Source organism: Oxyura jamaicensis, chromosome 1, assembly GCF_011077185.1.
Source record: "Oxyura jamaicensis isolate SHBP4307 breed ruddy duck chromosome 1, BPBGC_Ojam_1.0, whole genome shotgun sequence".
NCBI classification, from domain to species: Eukaryota; Metazoa; Chordata; class Aves; order Anseriformes; family Anatidae; genus Oxyura; species Oxyura jamaicensis.
Genome location: NC_048893.1, coordinates 194,100,738 through 194,125,571, shown reverse-complemented (window position 1 = coordinate 194,125,571; position 24,834 = coordinate 194,100,738). Strand labels below are relative to the sequence as shown.

At 38.1% G+C, this 24,834-nt stretch overlaps 1 protein-coding gene and 1 non-coding gene across 4 annotated transcripts in view; both read right to left on the bottom strand.

Annotated features, from left to right (window-relative positions):
- SLC36A4 (solute carrier family 36 member 4) overlaps nt 1-24,834 on the bottom strand; it is a 110,792-nt gene that overhangs the window by 42,984 nt on the left and 42,974 nt on the right. For 2 of the 3 annotated variants that reach the window (XM_035328845.1, XM_035328838.1), the window contains exons 4-9: nt 23,568-23,656; nt 22,552-22,647; nt 20,833-20,917; nt 13,446-13,670; nt 12,205-12,303; nt 2,089-2,258 (exon numbers count right to left, since the gene is read on the bottom strand). In XM_035328845.1, coding sequence (XP_035184736.1) covers nt 2,089-2,258; nt 12,205-12,303; nt 13,446-13,670; nt 20,833-20,917; nt 22,552-22,647; nt 23,568-23,656 — 764 coding nt within the window. The remainder of the gene's footprint in view (nt 1-2,088; nt 2,259-12,204; nt 12,304-13,445; nt 13,671-20,832; nt 20,918-22,551; nt 22,648-23,567; nt 23,657-24,834) is intronic. The other variant, XM_035328855.1, reaches the window with a different exon arrangement.
- On the bottom strand, nt 876-965 carry TRNAY-GUA. Its single transcript is given in 2 exon segments — nt 876-911; nt 929-965. It is a non-coding gene; the product is annotated as a tRNA-Tyr (tRNA).

Here is a 24,834-nt window from a genome sequence, read left to right as displayed (position 1 = left end):
GGGGGGGGGGGAGGGGAGGGGGGGAAGCACAACAGCAGCAGAATTTTATTTTTCTTTATCAGAAAAGACTTATTTGTAAAACAGGGATTATCCAGCTGGAATTAAACACATAAGCCAAATTTCATCGCTTAGCTACATCCCAGGCTCTTTTGCACAATCACTTTCTTGTGAAAACTTGTCTGCTCCTTGCACCTCTTTAGTCCAATCCCGTCATTTTTTTATGTGAGGACCAAATAACAAAATACTGACATACGGTTGACTGGAAATTCGTTTTGATAGCACAGCTAATTGCACGTATTTGCTCAGCAATACTGTTTCAAGTAGACCCACAGTACCGCAAAGCTATAGACGGCACGGGTGTACCACTGAGCTGCTTCTCCTCAATCTGGGTGGTGCTCTGGGGTACTATCCAGGGTGAGAGGAAAACAGACTATTTGTTATCTCTACATATGTGCTCTGAGCAACTGCTCTGAGGTTATTAACTTATAATGGCAATTCCCCATCTTACAGAGCACCACTTTCCATCTCTTATTATCCCTTTCTTTGCATTAGGTCTATAAAGGCAACAGGATAAATGTCATCATCACAGCTGCACTGTAGCCAAGAGCTAGTTGAGAATTCCTATTTGAATTTAGACAGCAGCTAATAAACCTCATCCGGTTTGCATGAGCTCAACAAAATGCAACAGAGAAAGACCACGAGCAACTTTATTCTACGTTTCTCTTCTCCTCTTTTAGCAGCATATATCATCATAGAATCATTAGGGTTGGAAAAGCCCTCCAAGATCATCTGGTCCAACCATCCCCCTACCACTAACGTCACCCACTACATCATGTCCCTAAGCACCACATCCAGCCTTATAAAAGGATGATGTCTCCTTCGAGCCGGAATCGAACCAGCGACCTAAGGATTCCTGCAGGCAGTGCCTCTACAGTCCTCCGCTCTACCAGCTGAGCTATCGAAGGGACCTGCCTGCTGCCTCGGGCTTTGACACAGGAAGCCAGAGCTACCAATTAAAATAAACTTCTCACTAATTTTATTAATTATGAACAATACCATGTAATATCATAAATGGAAGTATTTTCCCTTTCAGAAGCATCACATAGACATAAAGGGATGCAGTAGGTGTTTGAAGACTTGTGTGGTTTTTTTTTTACTGTATGTATATGCTGAATGAAAGGTCACAATTAGTTAGGTATTATAAGCAATACGCCTCAAAAACAGAACAACTCAAACAACAAAGCAAAAACCCAACCGGCCAAAAAAAGAAAAAAAGCAAACGATTATGGGAATCCTAGTAAACAGAAAAAAAAAAAAATAATATTTCAAGATACGTTTTGTTATCATTTCATGTATTTTTCACTGGAATCAGTCAGGCAATTGAACAAACCTTTTGAAAAATACTAAAACAGCACAGTGACTTTAATATCTACCATATGCATGCATCCATAGATGGATACGGAACAAAAAATGCTAACCAGATGGAAGTCTTTAGCACTTTAGCATGTGACATGTGGAGCTCCCATAGCATTTTAAAAAAAGCTAAATAAAAATTATAACCCTAAGACACTGGCAAGTATAAGCTTCATTTTCCTTATAGGAAGTCATTGTAATACATTGTACACAAACTTGTGTCTAAACTATGAACCTATTCAGCTTTGATGTCTTCTATTCCAGTTGTTTACCTGCTAAAGTCAGTCACTCTTCTAAAAAAAGGCCACTATATCACCAGGATATCCATATTAAAATTAGCTGGTTTCAGAAATGTAATAAACTGTATACAACAACTATATACATCATCCTACTATACCCTGGGAACTAGCTCCTGCTGGGGATGGAATCCTCTGCTACAACGATTGTTGATCTGATCATGCTCAATTCCTTCTAATGTGCAAAGCAATTGCTGACTAGGGTCACTGTTCAGCCTTAGAAGGCACAGAGATGGTACGTACAGTGTAATTTTAAAAGTCTGAGCACCTATCAATGGTAAGCAGGGCAGCAGAGATGCATTGAATACCACTTCACCACATGCAATCTTTTTTTTTTTTTGCCTTATAGATTACAGATTTTAAAGTCATTCTCACTTACCACTTATCTTGTGGCAGGTTTAAAGTGATGCTGCCTTTGATTTCATCCCCAAAGCGCAGATACCCCAGAGTGGCTAGTGAGATATACAAGGTCATGACTATCCCCATGCCGATGTTCAGTGCCTGTGGGAACCGTGTGGTGTCCTTCATTCTGTTTTCCAATGGCAGTACCTGGAAACAGAGGGTAAGTAGTTATATTTTAATGTCCTCACAGTACAGAATAAGAATGTTTCTTCTTTCTTTCAAAGTTAATTTCTGAAATTTAAGTGGTTGCTATTAATAAATAAGATTACAATAATGTTTTACAGCCTGGAAGACCACAATGTTTTATATGCCGTATAGAAATGCTCAGTCGGTTACTGAAGAGCACCAACCAAGAAATGGTTGGAAAACAGCATCATTTTGAAAATATGAAGCCATATTCATAGGTTAGGAAAACTAACAAGAGAAACTTACTGAAGCTGGATGAAAACTCATATGCAATGTGAGTACCATTAATGTTTTGTAACGGATTATGCTCAGGATCCCAGAGTAATTCCTCAGTTTTTATTAGGAAGGTCTGCACTGTCAGTCTCCATCACAAACCTATCATGCAGGTGGTTACACACAAGCCGATGCTAAGCAGTTAGCTCTCCCTGGAGGGAAAGCTTGAGTCCATGAGCTCCTAGAATATGGAACTGTGATCTGTGTGCTCTTACTCATTTTGCTGACACAGGTGTGGCCAGGCATACTATGCAGTGCTTTTCCTAAATGTAGCATGGGTGCTTTGAGCCTGAACTGTAGCCAAGCGAGCTTGCTGGGCTTGCCATCACTTCAAAGTGAAGAAGTAGGCACTGCAACCATTACTGCGCGCAGCTTAGTGGAGAAATTCATTTTACATGTATTACACAGGGCATGGGAAAAAAGGGTGTAGTAGGCTCCAACATAACCTTGTAGTCACCAACAAAGAATTTCAAGGCAGGGCAGGAAATACAAGCAACAAGATCACAGTAAGTGGCAAATAGTGCTGCTGCTCTCACCTTGCGTTTCATCAGTGTAACAGAGCCTTTGATGTCTTAATGAAGACACAGACTGAAGCTATGCAGACATGTGGCTACAAGTATTAAATGTAGTGCCAGGTAGGACGGACAGATTCTTTTGTCCTCAGTTGGGATTAGATTGTTTTAACATAACACATTATTAAGAACCCTGAAGAATGCAAATCCCATGTAATTTCCCCCTTAATTTGGACTTTTCCTGTTCTTGACTTGCTACAAAAAATTCTGAAACAAAGAATCAACGGGTAGCATTTGGGCCTGAACAAGTAATAGAAATACTCATTTGGTGCATACACTCTGATGGTTATAAATGCAATTTACAAATATTCTCTGCCTGAATTCTACCATGTTTTACAGCTTCCAGGAGTCCCAATAAGCATAAATTGTTACAGTAAGACTTTATTCCAAGCTACATCATCCCTGCAGAGTTTTAATGGCAATTCCTTGCCCAGCTTACAGATATGAGGAGACTCTTAGTAAGTTCTCAGATGCTGATACTTGATTTCCAGAGTCTTCTGCATTCATTTCCTATGTTCCTAGCAGGAGGGCAGTGAACTCCAATACATATGCCAGGCATGAAAAACCTGGTGTATTCCCACCAGGACTGCTGGCAGGAAAGAGATCCTGAGGATTGTCTGCCCCTCTGAAGGACAGCAAAAACAATCTGTAGGAGACTACTAGTGGGGAAAAAAAAATCCTGTGGCTTCGCTGTCAGAGGGAGCTCAAATCAAAGACCTTTTACTTACTGGCACCACTGGACTGTTCATTATGATGCCTTCTTTCAGACAAAAAAAAAAAAAAAAAAAAAGCCATGCTGATTTTTTGGCAGGCTACTCATAAAAAAAATACAAGAGAGAAAGAAACTTCTTGCTTTTTGGCTACACCTTCAATTCAATAGCACAATATTGTATATTTATGACAAACACTGGCTATGGCCATTCTAAAGAACATTAAAAGAAAAAAGACATTCACATGACTGTGCAGTCCAAGACAACAGATTTTAATAAATATCATCAGTAATAATATTTCACACATATATAGCACTTTACATTAAATTGTAGAATATCTTCCACTTCCTGTCCAGAAAAAAAGACAGAAGCTCAAGAAGGTGTGACATGAGCTAGGACTTGTTCTTCCTACACCACTGTTGGGCAGTTGCTGGAGAGATTTTTCATTCCGCATTTCCTTTCAGTGCCTGCATAGCCCCAGTTGCAATGACTTCATGTAGCATAACATTTTAACTGACAGCAGCAGAAGTGAGTCTCTTTTTGCAAATGCTTTCTTGTTTTATTTTGTTTGTTTGTTTGTTTTGGTTTGGTTTTTGGTTGGTTGGTTGGTTGTTTTTTTTTGCTTTCTTTTTGGAACACCAAAGCTGAACACTTTTCTTGTCGTTTTTTCTGGAGCCAGAAATTAATTTAATTTTTCACTTATTTTAAATTATTTTCTTAAAAAGTTAAGCCTAATTAGATAATTGAATTGCTCTGAAAGAACACAAACACACCTCCAAAATTCTGTCCAGTACCAGCATTGGAACATATTCTTCCAAGAGAGGCATTGCATTAATTCAGTATCTCACACCAAGACTTCGGTGCTGTTCTCTGCTCATTCAAACAACCACCTCTGCTCTAACAGGCAGCATCATTAGCCTAGTCCAATGCCTTCCCCACTCTTCAGACCTACAAACACCAAACACATAACCATTGCACAACCTAGTGATGTGAAATACTACGTTGAGGGAAAACTGTAGTGAATAACGTTCTCTGCCAAGCAAGGTCACCAGAGGCAGAACACAGGAGAACTATAAGATCCAGAAGAAGAGTTAAGTTTCACAGTTTGGGGGATTTATTTTGAGCAGATTTTTCTCTGCTTATGATTTCCATTCTCTGTCAGCTTCCTTCACGCTCTTTCTCCCCCAGTCCACACTAGTCCTCTGTCATAGCTCTAAACACCTATGAAATTAGTTTTTAAACCAAAACCTGATAATTTTCAAAAATTCTTTTTTTCCATCATTTTTCGCTCTCCTCAGCTGATAAATTTTCCATCTTTTCCTGTCACCTGTTTCAGTGAGATATTCCTATCATTTCTGAGACATGGGCACATGTCACTACTATCATCTTCCTTAGACCTTAATGCTTGATTCCTTCAGTAACTAGCAACTATGGGTTTCTGAATTTAAGAGAAAGTAAGGTTAAAAGAAATACATCTCCCCTTAATCCACCAAAAGATTAACTCAAAACTACCCATAATTTACTGGCAAAACAGCAGCAGCTAATCTGTGAAATAACCTGGTTAATCTACCATCACAAATCATTTAAAGTATCACCCCTTTCATTTCAAGCTGCTTGCAGTAACTGGGACCATCCCCCAGCAACAATGCTGTCTCCTCATTACTCGCCTTGAATATCCTGCTTTTTAGACGTAAGCTCCAGGGGACTGTCTAATTCTAACTAGAAATCTCTACTGTACCTTTTTTATTGCCAGACCCAAAATTACAAGCACAGGATAATTCAGCCTGAAGATAATCAGACTAATTTAATCGTCACTGCCACTGAAAACTAACCTTTTAATGGATAACTCAGTAACAGATGTGTTTAATGTTTAAATATATATGCTCACCTTCCCTTCATTCACAAATTGCCACTAAAATGACAAGAATGAAGCAATCCTCCTCCTTTATATTTTTGAGTAAGTATTTCAGGTAAATAGGGATAAGGAGCATGGAAAACAGCTGTGCAGGCTCCAGGACTGAGACAGTATAGGACTCCAGCTCAGAAGCCCTACCAATATAAACGTTTTTGTGATTCAAATCTGACATTTTAACATGATAATCATCAAAAGGGGTAGTGATCCTATTCTGAAAAATCAATCCACCTGAAATAGGAGAAGACACTGACCTTTTTTTTTTTTTTTTCCTCAGAAGAACAGAAAGCATCATACACCTCCATTTGAAATGATGGCACAGCACCTTGTCATCTAAACTACTTAGCTGTTTTTTTCTGTGAAGCACTGAAACAGCTCAAATACATGTTTAAGAATACACAACACTCAACTTCCTAGTATAATCTTCAAATGCCTTTGTCATTATGACATTTTCTTTTCCACATCTCCTATTTCCTTTACAGTTTTCTTCTACTGCTCTTGAAAAATCTCCCCTCCCAGGGTGAAACTTTTAAGGCATAAGGTTTATTAGAGAGCCACTACCAAAGCATGACAAAGTGTTCAACAGTGGATGATTAGGGCTCTTTCATATTCCAACAAAACATGTATTAATAAAAAGTTCTGGATTTAGGAACTCTATTCTTCAGGGAACATTCAAGATTACTGAATTTAGAAATACTTTGACAATACTTTGACCGCATGTTATGAGCCATATAGTAAAATCGCAGATTAACTGAAAAAACTGTTGTTTTTAACTGTTTTTAACTTCATTTTTATTTATTGTTATATGTACGGAGCAGATCTCCACGCTGCAGCCCATGGAGGAGCCCCCGGGGGAGCAAGTGGATGTGGCCTGGAGGAGGCTGCGGCCCATGGAGAGCCCCCGCAGGAGCAGGCCCTGGGCTGGAGCTGCAGCCCGTGGAGAGGAGCCCACGCAGGAGCAGGAGGCATATCTCTCACTGACATTTAAAGACCAGAATTACCATGTAAATTTATAAGTAGGTCATTTCCACAGTCAACAAATCCAGTTGTCTACATTTGGGTGTCCAAATGTAAAAACATCCCCTGATGATACAGCCTTTGCATCTCAAATGTCTCAAAATAACAGCAATAAGATTTATGCACCCCAATCCAGAGAGGTCCCAAGTAGATTTAGATGATGTCATGTTACCCATTAAATGTCTGTTTCTGTCAAAACCAGCCTGGTCTTTATGACAACAGAAGAGTGTCATTAGATTTCATTAACTTTTTAAAAGAATAATAATCTGGCAAAAGAATTTTTGACAATGAGATGCTTTTATCTCAAAGCCACAGGCCTAACAAGCTCCTCTGCTTCACTTTCAAAGTCCAAATACTGACATTTTTAAAATGATAATCCACTTAGTTTTCTCATTTTAAATCTCCTGGAACTGGTTAGATGGTGCTTAATGGGATTCCAAAGCCTGTCCCTTGGTATACAAATACAACCCCACCTCCTGCTGCAAAGCTCTGATATCCAAGTTTAAAAGTGGTTTTAATAGACATCTTCAAGAAAAAGGCTAAAATACCAGAAGCCTTACATTCCAAACCTGAAATTAATGTTAAGTAACATTTTCTCTCTGCCAGGCTAATCAATCTGTGGCATTCAACAGGATAAAAGAATGTACTGAATCCTGTGATTTTAATTAACTGAGCATATTTATATGCAATACCAAAGACAAATTATACACCTTGTTTAAACTTTATGAATTTAATTTATCCACCTTCCCCCAAAGCTTGTATTAAAATATCACTTCCACGTTTGGATCTGGCTTTTATACCTTGAACAAGAAAGTCAAATGGAATTTCATAGCAAAATAATCATTAATTATAACTGTGATTGTATAGATAAAACATTATGCAAAGTAATCACCTGCACAGAGTAATGCTACAGATATATCCAAGCCTGAAGCCTCCAGTTTTATACTCTTCTGAAAAGTCTGTCCAAAAGTTTTAACTGCCTCTTAGGCCAACTCAGCAGCACAGTCTGAAGCTACTTTTTAATTCAGTCACAAAAATCTCACATTCTTTATAAAAACAGACCTATTCACCAGTGGAATATGAAAGAGGCTCTCAAACATGATTCTTTAAAAACAACTTTATACATTCTGTGAACACATTCATTGTATGCATCACCTGCAGCCCCAGTATTTAAGATGTATGGTTAGTACCCTCTTCTCTTCTGTGGTCTGTACACCAACCCTGTGACTTCTCAGGTAGCTTCATCCAGCACAGGAAACCACAGCCAGAGAGAAACTAAAGCATAGATGGAAGGCAGCAGCAGCATGTTTTCCCAGCCCCAGCAGGATGCTGTCCTCAAAGAAGTCCACTGAGAGTTAGAATCATAGAATATCCCAAGCTGGAAGGGACCCATAAGGATCACTGAGTGCAACTCCTGGGTCCTCAAAGGACCACACAGAAAATCAGACCCTATGTCTGAGAGCGTAGTCCCAACACTTTGTGAACGCCAGCAGGCTCAGTGCCGTGACCACTTCCCTGGGGAGCCTGTCCCAAGTGCCCAACCACCCTTTCAGTGAAGAACCTTTCCCTGACACCCAGCCTGACCCTCCCCTGTCCCAGCTCCATGCCATTCCCTCGGGTCCTATTGCTGTCCCCAGAGAGCAGAGCTCAGCGCCTGCCCCTCCGCTCCCCTTGTGAGGGAGCTGCAGGCTGCCATGAGGCCTCCCCTCAGCCTGCTCTGCTCTGGGCTGAACAAACCAAGGGACCTCAGCTGCTCCTCACACATCCTCCCCTCCAGACCCTTCACCATCTTTGTAGCCCTTTGGAGCCCTTCTTTGGACACTCTTTAATAGCTTTATGTCCTTCTTATACTGTGGCACCCAAACCTGCACACAGTACTTGAGGTGAGGCCACACCAGCTCAGAGCAGAGCAGAGCAGGACAATCTCTTCCCTCAACCGAGTAGCAATGCCGTGCTTGATGCACTACCATTTTTCACTTCACATATGCAAGAGGTCACAAACATGCATATAAATCACAGTTCGCCTCTGACGGTAACTTATTGAGCTGTAATAACAAATAACTAATTAAATCAATGACCAAGAATTGTATGAAATATTAGCTATGTTAAGTGGAAATGTGTCGATTTGCTTTGCTCATCTTTTTTATTTCATGCTTAAACAACTTTACCAGCACTAAATGAAGTGCTAGCTGCTCAAATACATAAAAACTTTTTTTTTTTTTTTTAATCTTCACTACGGTGCATGCAACTACAGTATAGGAATGTACAGCACTCATTATGCACATTCAAAATATCCCCAAGAAACACAGATATATTAGTGTCATTCTGCATATAAGAAATAAATACCTTATACCCTAGATTTTCATTTTTACATCCAAACAACCACAGAATGGTTGAAGTGGGACGGGACCTCTGGAGGTAATCTACGTCCAGTCCCTGCTCAGGCAGGGACAGAGCAGGTTGTCCATCACCACATTGAGATGGCTTTTGAAAACCTCTAAGGAGAGGAGACTCCAAAGCCTGTCTGGACAACTTGTGCCAGTGCTGTCACCTGAACAGTAAACTGCTTCCTCATGTTTAGATAGAACCTCTTGTGTTCCAGTTTGTGCCAACTGCCACTTGTTCTGTCACTTGTCACCACTGAAAAGAGCCCAGCTTTGTCTTCATCGCACCCTCACTTCAGGTATTTACAGACATTGATGAGACCCCCCCTGAGCCTTCTCTTCTCCAGGCTGAACAGCCCCAGCTCTCTCAGCCTTTCCTCAGAGGAGAGGTGTTCCAGTCTCACAATCATCTTGGTATCCTTCCATTGGACTCATTCCAATATGTTCAGGTCTCTCTTGAACTGCATCGCCCAGAAACAGACATAGGACTCCAGGCCCAGCTTCACTGATGCTGAGCAGAAGGGAAGGATCACCTCTCTGGACCTGCTGGTGATACTTGGCCTAAGGCATCCAGGTTCTTAGACAAAGTCGGTCTTCTTAGCAGCAAGGGCACATTGCTGACTCTTCTTAAACTTGGTATCCACCAGGTCCTCCAGGTCCTCTTCTGCAGTGCTGCTCTCCAGCACGCCCTGGTGCCTGGGTTGTTCCTCCCCAGGTGCCAGACTTTGGACTTCTCATTGCTTCAAGAAATTCTTGTCAGCTCACCTCTCCAGCCTCTCAAGGTCCCTCTGGAAGGCAGCATGGCCCTTTGGTGAACCAGCAGGCCATGCTGCCATCCAGAGGGACCTTGAAATTAATTTTAATTTGTAAAGACAGCCATGTGGTTTCAATGGTCTTGTGTGTGACAGAAAAGTTTTCTCAGTAACAAAGTGAAAGAACTAAAATGCACCATTCATTTGCTTTGAAAAGTAAATTATGATCAAGTGGGACAGACTATACAGAAATATACTCAAAAAGTATGCAATACTAATATCTAATAATATTGAGTAATATTTTCAAGTTTTAGAAGTACAGTAAGAATGAATCCTGCTCTTGAATAAACAAAGGAAAGAGGTCTTCAGTTCTTAAGAATGTCATTGGTAACAACCAGGGACTCAATCCAGCACAACACTCTAGGCATTCCTTAAAGGTTTACATTAGCAGTCAGTGTTATTACTATTGATGTAAATTTAAGGAGCTGACAAATGTGGCTAACTTGTTTTGGCTAACTTGCCAAAAAATAATTACCATAAATCAATTCTTTATCTGTAATTCAGTAAGCTACAACTACCAAATAATAAGCCTTCCACATTTTTCTGAGATTTGCAGGGACTCACATATTTCCTGGCTGAAATTACATACCCACATCCCACACAAATCATCAATAACAAATCCAATACAACTAGGATACAAATATATCAGACCTACTGTATATGCCTTGCAGTTAGCCACACACAGTAAGTGCAGTCTAGGAAACTGTGTATACAGACAGACCATACACAATTTAAGAGCAACAAGTTTAACACAGCCCAGCCCAACCTGTCAGATTCACTGAGCATGTTTTTTGTCGTTGTTGTTTTTTTGTTTTGTTTTGTTTTCCCAAGAGCTACAGGCATCAAACAGCCCAGGCCATCCATTTTCATGTGAAAGAACTTCCAGATGACCAAATATACTTCCATATATATTTCTCTCTATACACAGATACACACACATACTTCCAGATGATTACCAAATACATGGTAGCTAAGCCACTCAGTAGTAGTGGTAGCTAAACTCAGTCAGTTCACAGTCTGAGAAACCATTGAAAACAGATTGAGAAATGGAGATTCACTGTCACTAGACCCACACATCCTGTCTGTGAAAACACTTCTATAACATACTAGGAGTTAGGACTTTTTGCATTTGCTTTTCAGCTCTTATGGCAGTGGTAATACAGCAGCTGAATGAAATACACTGCCTTGATTCAGAGCTGACAGTTCCAGAAATGAAAAGATATTTGAAATCTTAAAACATGTTATATCAATGAAAGACAATAATAATTTCAGACGAAGCGCATGCTGGTTTGGGTGTATAGCATTTTGGGGGGCAGGGGAAGGTTTGGTTTGGTTTATTTGTTTTTTGTTGAGTTTAGCTTTAGTTTTAAGCACATAACACCTGCTGAAGTATGTGGTTATATTAGTAAAAAATAAAGTGTATATAGTAATTTCCCAACAGTTTAAAGACATTATGACCTACCATTCCCAGACACTTCTTTGGCTGTTTTTAAAACTGTAACATGTGAAACAGAAGTGCTAACTAACTTGCAAACTTTGCAACTATGAGATGCAATCAGAAAACCCTTAGATGCAGTATGTGAAAATAAGAAACTAAAAAAATATTCACTTTTAGAAAATACATTTTAGGAGTGATAAATAACTTGACTTAATTCAGGAAATAATGAGGAACTGAAGTTCACTGTTAGAGGTCTATGAATCAAAACAATATTCTGGAATTTCAAGTATTTTTCTTATCATCACTATTGCTATGAAGGCATCTCTATAGACAAGTTTGAGGCAGGAAGAATAATACTTTTTTGATAAATCACTTCTGTCCTCTGTGATCCCAAAGGAAAAAGAAAGATGCTGAATACATTTCTTTTTTTCTTCACTCAGCACTTCAAACTGATCTGCTGAATCATCATAATTACAGAGTCATATTATCAGCTGAATAGTGAATTATTATTTTAATCTAGTTTAAAACTATTTTTAATCTGCGTCAATGAACTACAGACATCCTTGTAATTGGGAAGGTGCTAAGTGTTCAAGTAGCAATCAGTATTCACTAGAATACCCTTTGACAAGGATGTTCTGTCCTCAACTTTTGCCTTAGATAAATTAATTTCATGACTGGGAGATTAGTGCTTCAACAAGAAAAATTAAATACCAACAAACTTGAAACTGCCTACATTTCATCATCTGTCACAAACCCAGGTATTGTGAAGAGTCAATGATAAAGACTCACCACACCAATTCCTTCGAAAGCAAATATTGCTGTCCCAAAAAACAGAGGATATTTCTTCCAGCCAACCACAGGAGGCAGTTTTTGAGGATCTGTTATATCCTAAAGAAAAAAATGCAAAACAGTGCTATGTAAAGAATGTAATCTGTTCCTACAATTTTAATTGCTGTCTAGGAAAGAAAAATCCGTAGGTGTTGACAAGGGAGTATACACTGCTAGTTACACTCCATGGTTTTCCCCACAAGCTTATAGTCCTTTACACACAATTATAACTTCCTTCCCACTCACTCACAGACACTTGCAGATGTATTTATTCTAGGTTCTTATTACTGACATTAGAAATTTTAATTTTAAAGTGTTACACTGGTGTATATAAGTGAGCATCAATTAAAATGAATGGGAAAACTCAAGCTTAACCTTCTAAAAAATTAGGTTCTCCTGAGAACGTTGCATTTTCTTATTCTTCATACTTTACAAGTATTCTTCATAAGTGATAGTAAAAAAAAATGTCTTTATAACACAAGCTGAATTCCTGCAGAACAATTAATTGCTCTTCAACTCCCACAATGTCTTTTGTGTAATTTCTACCTCCTCCCATAGCCAATACCTCTAAATAATATCAGTACAGACCATATATCTAGACAATGTGCATGCAACAGAGTTTGCTGTTTATACTTTTCAAAAATTCCAAGAATGAAAAAATGTAGAAGTTTCTGTATGAGATTTTTTTTCACCCTTCAGTTCAATTTGTTCTGTTCTGAAATGCCTCCAACTGTTAAAAACAGCAGCAACCCAGAAAACGTAAAAACTATTCAACTTTTCAGGAGACAGAAGTATTCAATATCTATTCTTAAATATATAATAGATTTTTTTTTTCCCTGATTATACTGGAAAAATGCTATAAACAAACATTATTGTTGAAACTGTTCTTTTGTTGCAATGAAATGATTGGCCACAGATAAAGCGTTTGAACTTCTGGGTGCAACTTCTACTCACTCAAGGATTCAAAGACTTCAAAATTTGTATGCTCTGTATCTTAAGTACAGTAATATTGCCATTTCTTTCAAAAAATACCATAGAGGTCTCTTTAAAGCATGTCTCAAGTATTAAGACATCTCCTTAAATCAAAGTACAAGATAATTCTGACTTTAAGCCATTGTCAATCAGTATGTTTTAGAGACCTATTACCCCAAGCAACCACTAAGATGTCACATTAAAACAAATTATAAACTTGTTATACTCACTCTAACAATATACTGGTAAATGATGACAAGGCTGACAGCCATGGACAAATTGGCAAGCAGTGAAAGCAAGGACAGGCTCTTAAGGTCACGAATAAAGACCAGGAGGATCATAAACGGCAGGAAACACAGCATGTACACTCGTAAATCCGTACTCCTTTTCTCAGAATTGCTGGTGGCACTGACATTTATAGAAGCAGACTTGATTTCCAAGAATCCTTCATGGACCTGTAGAAAAATAAATAAATACTGGTAGCACTGAGTGTCTGTACATGGTCACACTGCCGTTTCTCTAGGGTAGAATTTACCTCTTCACTTTACCTACAGACTGTCAGGCATCTTGGTTTATCCACTCTCAATGCAGAGAGGAAAACCAGGCACTGAGCAAGTGTTCCATCCTTGTGAAATGATGAAATCAGGCCCTAAAAGACCTTGTCCACCGACTAAGGAGGAAACCCACATGATCAGTTTAGATTAGATGCCTGCCTTTTAGAAAGCAATCGTTCAGTCAGACAAATGTGGGCAACATGGATTTAGGCGTAAACACTGGAGTGTGAATTTTCCTAAGGAATGGGTTCAGATGACCGAGTACTATTTATTGTCTGAAGGTTCAGTGCCTAATAACCTTATGCCTTTGCAATCCACATCATGACAGCATACACACAGAAAGATGTTAAAATATCCATCTATCTTTATTTTAATTTATTTTATTCTTAATTTCACTTTTCCATTAATCGACATTAACTCAGCTGTAAAAGTTCAGTACATAATAAAAACATAACAATAAAATAAAAATAAATAAAACATAGAGCTGTATAAATTAAATCAATATAAATTCATACTGGTAGATAAATAGTAGTACACAATGTGTAAAAGTATTAAATACCTTGTATATATTATTACCTGAATTGCACCATGGGCAATTATGAAGACTGAGCTTGGGACTATACACAACTCTCCCTGGATCTTTTGGAATAATGTTAATGTGGTTATAATTGGTCGGGCACTGGGACAGGCTCCCCAGGGCAGTGGTCACAGCACTGCACCCGCTGGAGTTCAAGAAGTGTTTGGACAGTGCTCTCAGACACAGGGTCTGATTTTCTGGGTGGTCCTCTGGGGACCCAGGAGTTGGACTCGATCCTTGTGGGTCCCCTTCCAACTCGGGATATTCTACAATTCTATGATAACTACCAAAACCTGTTTTATGCAAATATATTCTGTGCTGTGTGTACACCACGACCAAAACAATGAAGAGTTGGTAGTTATTCTGCTTGCTACAAAATGAGAACAGTTCAGATCCACTTGTTATAAATCTTATGCCTTTTCCCCATGAAGGTATACTCTCTTTCCCCTTTGATTGTATTTGCCATCTTATAAATCAGTATATGACTGTTTAATTCATTTGCACTACACAAAGCCTTTGGCTTGATGAGAAAAGATACCTAGACAGTGGGAAAAAAATGCTTCCTTACAGTATAAAGAGGTTAAATAAAACTTGGGAAATCAATATATATCAAAGCAACTTAAGATGATATTCCGACCCCTAAATACTGACACCGATTAATTTACAGGCAATTATTTCAATGTGGTTTGCTCTCTAAAATGTCCATTGTTATCTGTGCAAGTGAAAACAACAAGATCATAAATCCTCTTTTAAAAAGTCAAACACATGAAGCTGCTACTATAAAAAGGGCAAGTATTACTATTACATACAAGTTTAAATGTAGTCACAAGAGTCCTGAGCAAGCAGCACAATTACCAATACCTTATGACATCTATTTTATTTTATACATCACAATAACTCAGGGTATTAATTTTCCAGCTTGAAGAAGATGAGAAGGGGACAAATTGGAGATACAATAGGCAATGAAGGGATCATTTGGACTGTGAGACATCCAGGAGGTAGAGGGAGTTATTAAAAAAAGTTCTGTGGACAGAATCCTATTTGAGTTCAGATCTACCGTGATCTCGGCAGCTGCCAGGATCATCACCTCACACCTCCATCTTGTGTTAAGTAACAAGTAGTCATATATAGGCTTTAAAATTATGTTTTATTTTCACAAAAATACTGAGGAAGGCACTGAGAAAGAACATACTACGCCTGCTCACAAACTCTCCACAACCATCATCAGGTGACAGACGTCTGTAAAAACCAGTCAGCTAAAATTATCAAAATGTGCCTCCCCTACCCTAGGTTCTCACCTCCCACTTGCATGCTTCAAACATGACTTACATTCCTATAACAAACCACAACACTGTAGTCTACTTTACAACACAGTGAACGTGGTACCCTTTCTTGCCACACTCATCCCTGCCCCAGTACGCACCAGGGGAAGGAAATAGAGGCTAAATGGATTCTCTAAAATGTTATTACTTGCAAAAGTCTCATCAGATCCCGTTTCATAAAATACAGTTGAAAGGCAGAAGCCAGGGCAAAAAGATTCCAGCTGGAAGGACAAAAAAAATTAATAGGCAATTCTGAACCTGCTCCACTCAGATTTATATTTTGAGTAAACAGATTTGCAGTCACAGCTGTCTTAGTCCCAGTTACAAAAAGCACCTATTCCTGGTATGTTTCTAACTCTTCCACACCATTTCTCATTTGAGTCACTTTACCTTGTCATCTCTTATCTAAGAGAAACATTATATTCCTGATATATTCTCCATTACATTATCCAAAAATGGAGGTTTGGATTCACTGAACCACAGAATAATTCAGGTTAGAAGCAACCTCATCACATAGTCCAACTGCTTACTCAAAGCTCCATCAATATGAGGTCAAACCAGGCTGTTTCTCTTGAAAACCTCTAAGAATGGAGATTGCAAAACCTCTCTGGGAAACCTCCTCCAATTCTCAACCGTCCTGAAGTATTGCTTTGTCTCAAGTCTGAAATTGCTATGTTATTAAAGAAAAATATAATTGGGGGTTGGAACTAGATGATCTTTAAGGTCCCCTCCAACCAAGCTGTTCCATGATTCTACAGGGAAAAAAATATTAACTTCTGAACATTTCAGTTCAACTGTTGACTGCCAAGTTCATTATGCACACGTTTCTGCATTATCAAACACTGTGTTTGTGAATTTTAGATATGCATGTATACATACACACCATGTAATTGACATTATGGATAGAGTTATACAGATACAAAAGCACAGATATAAAAGCACAGAAAGGCAGTTTATTCCCTTTTCCAGATATATATATACCTATATATACCTTTAAATCAATTCTGTATCAATAAAGCAACATCCACATTAGATTGGTAAACAATCTACTTTAACCACTGGGTCCTTAGGCAAGACCACAGGAAACTTCCACACCGCACAGGTGGATTTTGAGGCATGACAGAAGAGTGAGTACATTGACTCAGAAGAAGCATCTCAAATGATCTTATGGGAGAGCTAAAAAACAGGCAAGAGAGACTGATGAGTAGAAGAAAACTAAGTCTGAAAGTAAAACACAAAATTTAACCCCTCCAAAATACAATTCTGCCTGTGCGTAGATCAATTGGCTGTGTGAGGATTGATGCTAAAGAGTAGCAAAGGAAAAATCTAATGAAGATAAAATTATACTCATTTGTTCAGATGCAAGCTAACATTACTATCACTTTTGAAGTATTTTATTAGATTTTTAAAAGTTCTATCAGGTAACACATAAAACCGTTCTAAGAAGTAATAATGTAAAGCCGCAGAAGTGCCTTTAAAATAAATAAAAAGAATCTGTGTCTCATGCTGTTTCTCTCTCCTCTGAAAGCAAAGCAGTCTGAAATACTACCTGAATATCAGACAACTTATACAAATGTTTTCACTTATTCAATCCAACGCATTCCATAAACAAACATAATTCAGATCCTCCCACTAAAGATCTGAGACATGGAAATGTACATTTGCCATTTAGGAATCACAGCTTCCTCTCTTAACCATAACGGAGAATGTCTTCCTATAAAAGTAATTCTGATTTGTAGAGAACAGTCATTAAATTTTACTATGCCTGTATTCACTCTGACTACAGAAGAGCCAAAACCCGAGATGTAATAAAGTCTGTGCAGGACTTCATGAGCTGCTACACAGTACTTTTGTGTGTCAGAGAGCTCGGTGTCCATCAAGCAACTTCTAATCTGAATACATTACATGCATTTTGTTCTGTACCTACCATAACTGTACCTGGGAGTTCCACAAACGTTTCCCTAAACCACAAGGAAATGCCACTACAGTTTTAGAAAGCAAATAGTGACTTCTACTTGCATATTGACTACAAAGACTAGTGAATTCAGAGAGTGACTTCATCAGAAGTCATTTTAGTTATTCAAGCATTAATTCACATGATGGTGTGATGTCTGAAACAGCTTCCTTTACAGGAGTGCTTCACTTAACGTCTCATTTACATACCCCAAACACAGCATCCACTGCCCTCAGCTGTATCCATGAAGATCACACATTTCTGTAAATCTGGTTATCAGATTCCTGATATCAGGCACCCAGAAAATTGTTTAATTGAGGAACGTGCTTCATTTAAGAACTACATCAGAAGCAATAAGGAATAGTTTCCTTAGTCCCTTCAACCAAGACCACTCTTGCGTACATTCCAAACCCTACTCTTTGTCATAGTCTGCAAATTTTTTATCTAGTAGGATCAAAGTAGCAGTCCTTGAGCTGATCAGTTCCTGTAATCCCTTCCCTATTCAACTCAGAGCAACATACAATACAATACACAGGGGCTGATTGAGCACCAAAACAGTGTGTAACCAGGTATATGTTGTATATGGGACTATATTGCAATCCTGAAATTATGAAAGAAAAGGTCAAGGCATGTTTCACCTTTCATTTAGTTCTGGTATTTCATTATTATTCAGTTACTCATATTTCATTATTTATTCAACTTTGCAAACTACAGCTTTTTAACACTTCTATGTCTGAGTACAACTGCCTAGGTGGTGGGTTTGGGGTTTTTTTTCAGGAGTATTCCCTCCCCTCTTTTTATAAAAACTAGAAAAATAAAAATTCCATTATGTAGCCTCCTACTGATGGGTCGGTCATAGCATTGAAGATCTAATAAAGTGCTCCCACTAGTGTAAGAATATGTTTTCAAATTTTAGCTTTATCAACAAACAATGAGAAAAGGACGCATTTTCAGAGAACTCAGCAAATATTCGTGAACAAGTAGATAGCTACCAAGACTCTTGACTTAAGATCTTCTGCTCCTCAGGCAGGAAAAGTGAAGTAACTATGACAAGAAAGAGGACCATCTTCTCATCAGATTCTTTTGTCCACCCCACTATGATCCTGCTCCAATCTTGTTGCAGCCGAACTGCAGATCTTTGTTCCAGTTTCATCATTCTTCTCCAATTGTAATCTTTTTCACCTGTAAGACCCTTTTTATTTAAAAAAATAAAAAGAAAGACCTCATATCCAGAACTACACAAACCTGAGTTCCTTTGGTGAGCCAGGGAAGTATTGCTTTAGAAAAGTTTACTAACATTATTACCATGATTTTCCTTTATCTTAGTTCTCCACTCCCTCATTCACTCTGTTCATATGCCTTATCCTTCCACTACCCAAAACAGATTTTAAGCTGTACCAACTTGCATTCTTTGGTGCCCTCTACAGGACAGATTCCTGCAATATAAGGTTGCCCAGAAGGAAACAACCGCCCTCCCAGAGGAAAGAGCACAGGGCAATGTAAATCAAATACGCTTGCAAATAGGACTTCTCTTCAGAATTGCTAATGATTTCAATTCATTCACAGGGTACGTGCCATGGGTCTCTACAGCTACTGCCTTTGTAGAGGTTGTTTTCTCTATAAGTTCTGTTCCCAGCTTTCAATTCTTCAGGAAAGCAACGGTGGGTTTTCTGAAAAGGTTTCTTTTTTTTTTTCCAAAATTTATAAAAGCCAAGGCAAATAAGTCTTCCCTTTTGCTTAAGGTCAGAACATATATGTAATGACCAGTCAATCATACATTTGTTCAAAGGGAAAGGTTTCAATTCAAACTTTTATTACAAACAATGCGATAAAAATTCCCGCTTGCAAAGTCCAGCAAAAGGACATCATATGTAAAAAAGGATTTTCAAGTACTGAGATAAGACAATGGGAATGTCATAACCTCTCAGTACACAAATTACAGAGTATTCATCAGCTGTACACACAGATTTTTCTCATCTTGACATCTTCATAACTTGGAATACTTTTAAAACGTAACACAAATATTCATCTCATGGGGAGCAAAAAAATGCGTCTATTACATACTAACTGCCCATGGGGACACTTCTTCCACAATAAAATAAATCAAGCTATTCAAAGACACCTTTACTTTTGGGTAGAAGTCCATATGGATGATTCGTGCTCAATAACATGCCATAACATATTCATCACCTGCCTCACTAATTACAGAAATATGTTTTCAGACAGAGGTCCATATTCATACTCAAAACTGAACGGAACGGCACAGATTATCTTGAGTCAGAAGGAACCCACAAGGATCATCAAGTCCAACTCCTGGGTCCCCAAAGGACCACCCAAAAATCAGACCATATGTTTGTGAGTTGTGCAAAAACTTGAACACTGGCAGGCTCAGTTCCACGACCACTGCCCTGGGGAGCCTGTCCCAGTGCCCGACCATCCTCTGGGTGAAGAACCTTTCCCTAACACCCAGACTGACCCAGCTCCACACTGTTCCCTTGGGTCCTGTCGCTGTCCCCAGAGAGCAGAGCTCAGCGCCTGCCCCTCCACTCTCTTCATGAGGGAGCTGCAGGCCGCCATGAGGCCTCCCCTCAGCCTGCTCTGCTCTGGGCTGAACAAACCAAGGGACCTCAGCTGCTCCTCACACATCCTCCCCTTTAGACCCTTCACCATCTTTGTAGCCCTCTTTTGGACACTCTCAAACGGTTTTACGTTCTTTTTATTCTGTGGCACCCAAAACTGCACACAGTACTCTGGGGTCCAAGAGACCCATCACTGATGAGTACCTGTGAGACAATTCTGAAAAACTGAAGAGGTAAAACAAGAACAGATTCAAAAGAAAGATTCCCATGACACAAAAAGGGTAAAATACTCTCAGAAGGTCAGGGAATAAAAAAGTCACCAGCAAGTCCTAGCAAAAAGAAACGTTCATTGACAACTGGATCCCAGATGAGTTTCAACCTTGTTTCCTATAATTTCTGCAATTATTTTTTAAGTTCAACAAACAAATGAAACTATAAGCACTTCTGCAAAATGTGAGTTTAGATCACCTAGCACATTGCTCCTTTTTCCAAGAGCTCTATTGTGTAAACCTATTCTATGCATCTCTCAACTTGATGTTCTACAAATTCTTTTGCACTTTACAAGGAAACAAAAAAGTAAGGAAAAACAAATCTAAAATCGTAACTGTTTCCATACAATATCTTTACTCACTTGTTTCACATTTTCTGCCAAGAACACAACATAAACACTACAAAATCCCAGCTGTGTTATCACTAGGAAAAAGTCCACAATATACCTGAGGAAGAAAAAATAAACAAACATACATTATACTTAGGATACAAATGATTAATCCATTTCTACCTAATACACAATTACAATTCCTTACCATATGAGTCATAATGTTAGACTCAAATATCACATTAATCTTGTGAACACTGGAAAGCAGGTTGTTCTGGCAAAATAAGGTGATTTTGTATTTTTTGTGGGTTGGTGGTTGTGGTAGTGATGTTTTGTTCTGTTTTTAAGGTAACAGTAAACAGGTATGAAAGTTTCTAAAAAAAATAGGTATATCACATTTAAAGTGGCATAAAATGAAATTCAAAGACAGCAGTGCAGTACAGCTATAAACAACAGACATATATATTCAATGTGCAAATAACTTCTGCTGCAATAATTTAGCACTTCAGCATAGCTGGTGTTCCACTGAGACCAGAGATGAAATGTCTCACACAGTTTAAGTTAAGTTCCAGCAATCTGAGACGACACACATTTTCCTAGATGACTGGGTCTATGTGAATGTATCCAAATACACATCCAGACACTGTATCTCTTGGGAAAAAAAAAAATCTGAAGTATGGTTCATATTGTCTTTGAAAAATAATACACATGATGGTGACCTGAAGACACACCACAATGAAACTCTCTTGATAGTCTAACATACAACAGAGAACTGCCCCAGAGAACAATCTTGCTGCAGCACGATGCCTCGGGAAATAGAATTGCCATTTGTGGTTTATAACTCTTTGGTACATTACAGTATTTTCATTCTACTTTTCTAAATATAAAAAATTTTCCCTCTAGTACAGCTCCAGTCCATTCCTACAAAGTAATCAGAAAATATCTTAAAATATTAGCTCATCTTTTTCTTATCTGAAACCAAGTGGTAGCCACAAACAAATGACACAAGATGCTGTATCCTTGAAAATAACAGGGCAAAAATATTCTCTTCCTCAAGAGAGAAAGAAAAAAAAAAAAAAAAAAAACTTTAAAGTTAACATTGAACAACATCTCAGGTTTTCAGTTTCATCAGTATGTAGTCATACTGTAAACTCCATAAACAGCTATACAGCAACAGATGGCAAAAAGCACATAATGGTCCTCTTTTAAAGATGGATTAAGCATTCAAGAGACACAACAAGCTATTAATATCTGCAGGTCATTATTGCAAAAATCTAGTAAATATTTCTCCATGATCTGTACTTGGTATTTCAACAAATCAAAGAATGCTTTGTTTGCTTTCAGGAAAAAATAAAGTCACGTGTGTTTGCAGTTTCAGCCAGCTTAGAGAGTAAACTCTGATGCAGTGAAATGTGTTTGTTGTAAAAGCTGACAAAAACTTATATTCCACAATTCAGACTACACTTCTGGTTATACAGCATCTCTTCCTATATTATAGAAGAGAATTCTTTTCTTCACAGCTCCTGTAGACCTGAAAGTTGAAGTTCCTGACAGACACACACAATCCGTAGTCCTCCCCAGTGTCACTAGTTGACCCCAGGAAATATTTTTACACGGTGCTACTTGTTATTTCAAGCACAGAGAATACACTCTGAAAACTAGTAACATCTTACTAAAAAGTAAACGTCCTAACCATTCCAAGTGTAGACATAAATTTTAATAATTATCTGAAAAACTAGACTGCAAATTTACCTTCCCCAGGAAGATCTTTTCTGAAGAGCAGTCAGAGGCCCCACTTCCATGGCATAACTAACTGTATCACTATACCCCAGTGAGGATTTTTTCAACCTGAAATCGAAGAGTGGAAAAAGAATGGAGTTACAAGAAACTATCAGAGCCTACCTCTCTACCCTGAAAATGCTGCTGGCCTCACAGGCTTATAAGGAATCATCTGTGACACCATTCCACAGCTGCTGAATTTTAGAAGTATAGTTTAGGCTGCTAGGGCTTCTTTCTTGGAGGAAGGGCTATTCAGCACTCTATAAACATGTAAACCACAATTGCTTTCCTCTAATTCAACACTACTAAATCAGGTCTGGTTTTGTTTTTGTTCTTAATAATAGCTTTTCCAGCTACAGGGACACTAACAGCTTCACGTTCCGTTCAGAAACTTTACCGCACTTTTAAAGAACTTTTATTGCACTTCTATTGTATATCTCACTTGGAAGACTATCTAGCATTAATCTGCTCACTATCATCTTACCACATGCCTTAGCACCACAATTTTGAAGAACCAAGCTGTCACAATCCAGAGACAATCACAAAAGACATTAACGGCAATTCTTAGTTGATTCTGCAGTCCTATAAAGTACTTACAAACTGGCAATTTATAAACTGAATGCTTTTCAAAGCTATGAAGATTCAAAAGCTATGAAGATATAAAAGGACTTAAGGGCCAAAGATAAAGAACTAAAACTGCAATGAGAAAGACCTGATTATTTCTCAGTTACAACAGGGAATAGGATATTGGACAACGCAAGTTAAACCAACTTATTTTTGTGTAGAACCAGAGAAGATTTTTTTTTCATTGTATTAAGATCCTGTTACACAAAGCACAGCTATCATCTCTAGCTGCACCATAAGAACGTGTATTCCTTCTTTGAAGTACAAGATTTTGACCTGAAACAACTGCTACAGCATTGGGTCATTCTGTAGGCCAAAACTCAGAAAAAAAAACTCAGCAACAAAATGAATAGTTCCACATTTACCTCTGACATAGACAGTGGCTGCAACGTACCAAGATGTGCATACAATGAACAGATATAATTCCTATGAACACGAGGCTGATTGGTCCAATCTGGTGCGGAGAAAAAAGGGAGAACAAAGGATATAAGCAACTGAAGTCACGTAAATAGATTTTTTTTTATGAAAATATGCCGGGGAAAAATCTTTACATGCGAAAAAATTCATATTTTAGCACATACATAAATTATAGGAATTTAAATTTTATGCAACTTTTTCTTCCCCTGGGAGGAAGATTCGCTGCAGATTTCTGCTGCATTCCTTACTTGTAATTGATTGCTCGACTGAAGGTTTCTCAAGGGTGATCAAGCAGTAAACAGCAAGTGGGCATGAATAATTTCACTCTCGGAACATTTTCATTAAGATATTTGCCAAAAAATTGTCATGAGAGAAGACCGCACATTTTGCACATTTCTAAACAATGATTTGGACCACTTTGTGTCATTTTAAAGGCTTCTTTCCAATACATTAGAATACTTGATCATGTTCAGTATAGTAAAAAATAATAATAATAATTACCCTATTTTTTTTTTACAAGTTATCAGATAATCTTTGAATCTTTGAATTAAATCATTTGTTTTAGAACAGAAGTTAAACCAAAAGTTTTTCACAGAAAGAACTTGCTTTCTACATTGTAACTTTCATCCTTAAATTAAACATCCCGTAATAAAGAATTTAATTTATTTAGTTTTAAATTTAAAAGTTCAGTTATTGAAATTTACATTGCCCTAGGAAATGCTTCTTTATTACCTGGTATAAACTAGACTGCGCTACACCCTGTTTCCCCAGAAACAAAAGACTGATTTAAGAAGATGACAGTGCATCCCACGACATGATCCAGCTATAGCGAAGTCTGGACAAAGATAAAATAAACCCATAAAAAGAATCCCATGAGCCATCACAGAAGTCTGACTGAATCAAAATCTTCCTTTAAAAAAAAAATAAAAAAAAAATGTTTTCCACAGAAAAATGCTCTGGCTAAGCAAAAATACAACACATGCTATAAAGTATTCAGAATGACATAGTTGAAAAAAGGTTTGGTTGTGTGTTTTTTTGTTTTGTTTTGTTTTTTAATTTGTCTCAACCTTCAGCAATAACTTCACCAGATTGAAAAGAAAAAAACAGAATACAACTCAAAGTAGGTAGGTACAACCAACAAGCATCAAGAATTTAGTTATTCAGGCTCAGTCACATACCTGTATATCTTTCTAGATAACATTTCTAATCTAAGAA